This window comes from Trypanosoma theileri (assembly GCF_002087225.1).
Source record: "Trypanosoma theileri isolate Edinburgh chromosome Unknown TM35_Tth_71_V1, whole genome shotgun sequence".
Lineage (NCBI taxonomy): Eukaryota > Euglenozoa > Kinetoplastea > Trypanosomatida > Trypanosomatidae > Trypanosoma > Trypanosoma theileri.
Window position 1 is genome coordinate 12,382 of NW_021639913.1, and position 7,761 is coordinate 20,142.

Below are 7,761 nucleotides of genomic sequence, written 5' to 3' on the forward strand. Positions count from 1 at the left end.
CAACAGAGGCAGTAGTAGTGGAGGAGGAGGTATACAACGTTACTGCATCCATCAATTTAATTAATAGTTGAGAGAAGTAAAGGTTTAATAGAGAATCTTTGCGATGGTGGGTAGTGTTGTTGTAAGACACCCTTAACAGATAACTGAATCTATAATACTCTAATTCATTATTGTTTCTTTTTTTATACATTTGTTTGCTTTTTTCTTTTGTTTGTGAACCAACACCTCATAGTGGTGTCTGAAGTAGTTGGAGATGATAGTACTCATTCCCCATGTACAATCCTATACTTTGTTTTTTTGAGTAGTAGTTATTATTATTATGTTTGTGGTTTATTTGTGATGTCTTTCACTGTATGTTGCACTGAAGAGAATAAATTGATATTAATTGACTGAACGGTGATTATCATCCTTACATTAATTAATTACTTATTCTCTTTTTATTTACATATTCTCCGTACGCAGTGTGATTGTAACTAATGGGTTTATGTTTTCTATTTCCCTTTTCATCACTATCCGCCATGTAAAGTTTACGTGTACTTTTAAATAATGATCTCTATTCTCCATATGTACTCTTCTGTTGTTTTTCTTCTCTTCTTTTCCTTCCTGTCATTTGAAGATAAATGGACTAATAGTGAAGATGCCAAGGATGACGTACATGTTACTTGTGTTTCTAATCTAACTGTGATATGATTGTTGGTGAAGGGCATGAATAGTGAAAAGGGAAACACTGATACTGCAACACTTTACATGGCTACGTAGTCGATAAAAGAAAAGGAAAAGGAAGAAATGAAAGTTAATAGAGCTGCAATTACTTTGTTACGACTAAGTTCTTAATGGGCAGAACTACGTGTGTGTACATGAGTTATGACCCCAGTCAGTAGTAATGTAGTTAGTTAGTGAAGCCACTTGATTTCCATCACTGTACGGGACTAACTGCAGTAATGCTGCCCCGCCAACACACAAACCCTAAACCAGAGTTCCTCACCATGTAGTGAGAAGATAACGATGTGTTTATAAGTGGCACTAATAGGTTTCGTTGTTAATATTGTTGTTCTATCTTCGTCTAATATGTCAAGAGAAAATACCTATCTTATAGTGTCAAAGCTGCTCACACGATAAAAACTTAACGTAACTATTTGGATTTGATTATTAGCTACACTGTACGATATACTGTCATAACCAGATAAAAAAACAAGCAGAGAATAATTGTCAAATTTGTTCTTTATTAATGGTTATCAGTGCATATGTATTTGGATTTTAATAGTAAACACACTTGTTTATGTTTGCCATCATAATAACAATACCATTAATAATGTATTCTTGCTCTCTGCTTCTTCTTTTTCATATCATGGCAACATCAGTTTACGACACAGCTACACAATCACTATGCGCACAACTCTTCTATTGTTAACATTGCTACTGATACTCTCCTGCATCTGTACATGTGCAGCAGCAGCAGAGAGGATGCCACTGCCGGTGCCACGTGTGGGTGGATACGCTACAGAGGCCCAGGGACAAGGGACGAAAGACAACAGCGAACAGTGGAATAACGGTAAATTCACTACCACCACACCATCCCTCAGTATGAGTGAGTCCATGAGTGCCTCTGCCACTCTTCCTCTCACTGACACCACTACTGCTGCCCCATCATCAGGAGATCAACAACAAGAAGCAGCAGGAGATCAACAGGCCGCCCCTGAGGAGTCGACTACGACGAGCACCGCAGCACCGAAGAAAAAGAAGAAGGACGGCGGCCGCGGCCCTGAGTGGCTGCACGGCCCGCTGGTGCTGCTCGCCGCCCTCACCGCCGCAGCGCTGTGCTGAGTCCCGCCCCCTCTGCCAGTGCGGCACTGTAATGATATTCCCCTCTTTTTGCTGGCGACGGCACCCACCACATCACATCCCTCCACTTTGCTACTCTGTGTGTTTATCTGATTGTTGTGGTTGTGTGTGCACGTCCTGCCCTCCATGGACCTGGTGGTGCCACTGCTGTATTTACAATCACCTCGTCAAGGTGGATGGGTTCTTGATATTAACACTCATTGTGTGAAACTGGGCTAATAACATTATTGCTTTCTTTCTTTGCTTTATGGTGCCCTCATACACTGCTGCTGGGAGAGAGTGGACAGACATATTGTAATGGTGGTGGTGGTGATGCGTGGCACCTCTGTGTGATTTGGCCTCATATTGGGGTAGTTTCTTTTTAGCTCGAGATTGTAATCTCGGGTGTAATCTCTTCTTAACATGAGCTTTTGCTTTGCTTAATAATTGTTTGAGGATAATGACGGCAGTATTGTTTTTTATTTGTGTTTTTCAGCTCTGTTAGTGTGGACTGTATGTGCTGAATGTTAACACCGTCTTTCCTCTTAAGTAGGGAGTGCTGTGAGGTAAGCTGAGTGGGTTTGTTCCTTTTGGTGCCTTATTATACTGCACTTCTCTCTGTTATTAAGCATGGGTACCTATGGTACTGTTGTGTGTGGATTCACTAATTGGGGTTTATTAATAATGGTCTTTTAAAAAACATGAATGATGTATTTGACAGGTTAAAGAGAGATGTGTTCCTATCGTGTACAATGGGTGTGATAAGGCTTTGTGGTGTTATATCTGTGTTTTTACCTTTTGCTCTTTGTGTTTCCTATTCCTTAGTTTATGATGGACTAGTGTAGTATAATAATAATAATAACAGTGATGCCCTGTATGTTATTTGTGTGTGTCTGCGTTGTTGGCTCTAATAAAGCTACACTTGTGCAGCAGACATAGCAGGGATAAGGGGTTGTTCTAGTCCCATGTGTGTGTACGCACCTACTCGATGTGGGTAAGGAAGGGAAGATGGACAGCTGCCAGTCTACAGTGTAAGGTGTATTGTACATGATGTGTTTTTACGCCTTCACTCTAATGAAGTGAATGCTTGTCATTACTTGTGAAATGGAAAGAGGATTAGTGTTGAGTGAATATATTTAGAATCCTAATTGGTATTGTTGGTATTGTGTTCCCAGGTGCCAGTATTTAGTATTTGTTGAGGGAATTCAGGATACATCTATGTTTTTCTTATTGGAAAATTTCTTTCCTCTCAACCCATGAGGAATTGTACAGCACCGTAATTCGATCCAGATGTGTTTTTATTAGTGAAGAAATGAGTTCCAATAAGATTATGGGGGCAGTTTCAGTTGTGTTTTATCGACAGCCGCGATAGCTCAGTTGGGAGAGCGTCAGACTGAAGATCTGAAGGTCCCTGGTTCGATCCCGGGTCGCGGCATTCCTTTTTGTTGTTATGAGTGGGACTGAATGTTTTAGCTGTCGAAATGGGACAAATGTGTGATGTTTCCCCGTACTATAAGAAAGACTCGAGCGGTGCAGTGTTAATTGCAACAATAGTATCGATGTGCATAGTTTAATGAAAACTATACTGTATGATTTATGCACATATGTCTTTTTTTTAATCCAAATGAGAATGATCTTTGGTTAACAAGGGATGTTTGTAAAGGGATATTTCTAAACACTCCCAGAGCAAAGCGGCCAAATGAAGAGACTCTCTGGCGTTGGTATGGCCGAGATGGAACTGACAAGATAAGAAAAAAAGCCTCCATACATTACACAGATATGTCATAACAAGGTTATCAAATCATTCGTGTACGCTGCGGAAATTGGTACAGTGTCCTGCAACAAAACAATCCTGTAGCTATTCACTTGTTTTACTTTTGCTCATTGTGTGTACAGTTTGCGGTATCTGGAGTTTCCTTTAAGTATTTATCTTTTACTAAAGAGTTAGTCCAATTTCTTATAGCTTTGGAGAGGAACTACAATATACCCTAACTCTTTCATACAGGTATCCCTATGTCACCCACCTCCACTAACATCAGAGAATTCTCCGTCATGAAGTGTGACTGGCATTGATTACGCAGGACCTGAAGGATTCAGAGATAAACGTATTTAATTAAAGTCCCTAATAAGCAAAAGAATAAATAGAAGTTCAGTGAGGTCAAATAAAAAATGCACAAAACGAAACTTTTCAACGGATTCTTTTTGAGAGTTCTAGTGGTTATTTATCGTAGACTAATTTGTATTGTATGAAAAAAAGGTATAAATGAAAATATGAAAACAAAACTCTAAATTAAGAAAAGAATATTTTAAAAAACATGAAATCCCGATAAAGAATGGGATATTTTTCTATTCACTCATTTGGAGGAAGAATGGATATACTCTTCAGTCGTCGGATGGCAGTAACATCATTGGAGTAAAACCCAGAGAAATGAGAAGATTAAAAAACATGATATTTCTCAGTTTATTCACATCATCACTTTCTGACCCACGCACTATTCATCTTTACTCTCAGAGTGAATAAGAGAAAACTGCTATACAGATTACATCTCAATTACCATCACAATCATATTATACAGCCTTGGAGGGACCTTTAACTGCACCAAACAACTTCTGCTTTAGGCAGAGCTTTACTACAGTATTAGCAACAACAATAACAACATTAGCTTAATGTGGTATTCTGTTACTACTTCTGGCATTGACTTTTCTCCTTTTTGTTGAAGTATTGTATAATCGAGTAAAATGAGAAGTATATTGTGGACAAAAATTTAATAAAAAAAAAACACAAACAAAAAAAACAACTCTAATGTCGTACAAAATATATATATTGCAGATTATTATTAGTGATAATTATCATAAAGAAAACGATAGAAACTTTTATTGTTTTCTGCAAATCATATGTCTAGTACATGAATAGATATTTATAAAAACCACCATTTTAATGAATAAGTTTATGTTTTATTTCTCCTTATGTTACGTATCATTTAAGAGAATTCACACAAACGACAGAGTTACACAATCACTATGCGCACAACTCTTCTATTGTTAACCTTGCTACTGATACTCTCCTGCATCTGTACATGTACAGCAGCAGAGAGGATGCCACTGCCGGTGCCACGTGTGGGTGGATACGCTACAGAGGCACAGGGACAAGGGAAGAGAGAAGGCAGCGAACAGTGGAATAACGGTAAATTCACTACCACCACACCATCCCTCAGTATGAGTGAGTCCATGAGTGCCTCCGCCACTCTTCCTCTCTCTGACACCACTACTGTTGCCCCATCAACACCAGCTGATCAACAGACTACAGAAACAGGAGATGGACAGGCCGCCACTCCTGAGGAGTCGAGTACGTCGAGCACCGCAGCACCGAAGAAGAAGAAGAAGGACGGCGGCCGCGGCCCTGAGTGGCTGCACAGCCCGCTGGTGCTGCTCGCCGCCCTCACCGCCGCAGTGCTGTGCTGAGTCCCGCCCCCTCTGCCAGTGCGGCACTGTAATGATATTCCCCTCTTTTTGCTGGCGACGGCACCCACCACATCACATCCCTCTACTTTGCTACTCTGTGTGTGTTTATCTGATTGTTGTGGTTGTGTGTGCACGTCCTGCCCTCCATGGACCTGGTGCCACTGCTGTATTACAATCACCCCGTCAACGTGGATGGGTCCTTGATATTAACACTCATTGTGTGAAACTGGGCTAATAACATCTTTTTTTCTTTATTTATTTGCTTTATGGTGGTGCCCCCATACACTGCTGCTGGGAGGGAATGGATAGACATATTGTAGTAGTAGTAGTGGTGGTGGTGGGTGGCACCTCTGTGTGATTTGGCCTCATCTTGGGGCAGTTTCTTTTCAGCTCGAGAATCAAATCTTGAGTGTAATTTCTTTTTAACATGAACATTAATGTCTTTTTTTTTGCTTTGCTTAATAATAGTTTGAGGATAATGACGGCAGTATTGTTTTTTATTTGTGTTTTTCAGCTTTTAGTGTGGAATGTGTGTGCTGAATGTTAATACCGTCTTTCCTCTTAAGGAGGTAGTGCTGTGAGGTAAGCTGAGTGGTTTTGTTCTTTTTGGTGCCTTATTATACTGCACTACTCTCTGTTATTAAGCATCGGTACCTATGTGGTACTGTTGTGTGTGTGGATTCAGTGATTGGGGTTTATTAATAATGGTTTTTTTGACATGAATGGTGTATTTGGCAGTTTAAAGAGATGTGTTCCTATGGTGTACAATGGGTGTGATAAGGCTTTGTGGTGTTATATCTGTGTGTTTACCTTTTTGCTCTTTGTGTTTCCTATTCCTTAGTTTATGATGGACTAGTGTAGTATAATAATAATAATAACAGTGATACCGTGTATGCTATTTGTGTGTGTCTGCGTTGTTGGCTCTAATAAAGCCACACTTGTGCAGCAGACATAGCAGGGATAAGGGGTTGTTTTGGTCCCATGTGTGTGTACGCACATACTCGATGTGGGTAACGAAGGAAGAGGGACAGCTGCCAGTCTACAGTGTAAGGTGTACTGTACATGATGTGTTTACGCCTTCACTGTAATGAAGTGAATGCTTGCCATTACTGTGAAATGGAATGGGAATTAGTGCTGAGTGAATATATATAGAATACTAATTGGTGTTGTTGATGTACGGCACTAGTAGTAGTGCACTCATCAATTTCCCAACCAGTCACAGTACTCTGGATAGCAACAGTAATGGTGGTATAGTCTCTCACTCAGTGGGTAGTTAATGGCTTTTATTATGAATTCGTATTTTGTTACTGTTAGTTATTATTCTTCAATGTTTGACAATGGTAACTGTGCTATATTTTGTGGCTGATAATGATGAGGATGATGTACTTTGTGGTGGTTTTTCTGTGTTTGGCATTTGTGTTTTTGTTTGTATATCTTCATCCTTTCTGATGATGAGAGTGTATATTTTTTCTTTTATTTGTTTCAATCAAGGTGTGAATTTCCGAATGGTTTAGAGTGTGTTGTATTACGAAGTGTTCATGTTGTTTTACCATCTGATCTAAATCGTAAAGAACGGTAGAGGCAGAATAAATAAAGAAAATAATCAGAGAAAACTAATACATAGAACAGTAGAATAACAAAGTAATGAAGAAGTTGTTGGAAACGATAATATCTGTGATGTTGTTCTTGCTGCTCTTCCTGCACTGTGTCTGTGGCCTTGCAGCCCTCCGTGATGACAGTTGTACGTACGATACTACTGTGTGGAAGAACATGAAAAATAAAACTGATTATACACCTTTGCCTGTTTCTATTATACGAGAATTACCTCAAAGTGGTAAGAGTACTGTTTCCCTCTACACAACAACAACAACAAGTACTACTACTACTACTACTACTACTTCAGTAAAAAGTGATGAGGAAGATTGGATGCCTATTCGTATTCATCTCTCTTCTGACGAGTTGGATAGAGTGATGAGGCGCTGCAGTAGTGGAATGACTGTTTCTTCACATAGACACTCTCCATCATGTCGTGATGGAAATGTACTCACACCTCAGAAACGAGACATTCTGTTGAATGAACTCCTTCCTGCAGCTATTGCATTGCACAGTGAGCGTCTTCTTGTGGTGCGATCACGGTTTAATTTGGTCATCATACAATTTATCTCAGAGATGTGCTACACATACGTTGAGCTTCCCGCAGCGTATGAGAGTGTGGGTGTGGTTGAGGCGGATTTTGTGTTGTTTGTGTTGGCAGAGACGGTGGCACCATTTGTGGTGATCTGCTCTGAGGCCGATGATGGGCGGCCGACGTCTGCGGCGATGAACTTTGCACCCGCAGACATTGTCAACACACGACTGTTCACTCGCATCATTGCACACAATTTGGCCCACGCCCTCGGGTTTGATGTGCGGCGAATCAGTGAAATGGGAATGATCGCAAAAAGTGGAATAACTACAACTACTACAGCAGAGGAGAGG

General features: G+C 40.2%; 3 protein-coding genes across 3 annotated transcripts; all 3 read left to right on the forward strand.

Moving 5' to 3' along the window:
- Nucleotides 1–1,386: 1,386 nt before the first annotated feature.
- TM35_000711040 (uncharacterized protein) lies at nt 1,387–1,824 on the forward strand (the record flags this gene model as incomplete). The annotated part of the gene is made up of 1 exon (XM_029031209.1): nt 1,387–1,824. One exon carries the CDS (start codon nt 1,387–1,389, stop codon nt 1,822–1,824), a length of 438 nt encoding a protein of 145 aa, XP_028877489.1.
- Nucleotides 1,825–4,842: 3,018 nt separating this feature from the next.
- Nucleotides 4,843–5,283, forward strand: TM35_000711050 (uncharacterized protein; the record flags this gene model as incomplete). The annotated part of the gene is made up of 1 exon (XM_029031210.1): nt 4,843–5,283. One exon carries the CDS (start codon nt 4,843–4,845, stop codon nt 5,281–5,283), a length of 441 nt encoding a protein of 146 aa, XP_028877490.1.
- Nucleotides 5,284–6,927: 1,644 nt separating this feature from the next.
- TM35_000711060 (surface protease GP63) lies at nt 6,928–7,761 on the forward strand (the record flags this gene model as incomplete). Its single annotated transcript, XM_029031211.1, has 1 exon — nt 6,928–7,761. A coding segment is annotated over one exon (834 nt), but the record flags the coding sequence as incomplete, so codon positions are not given.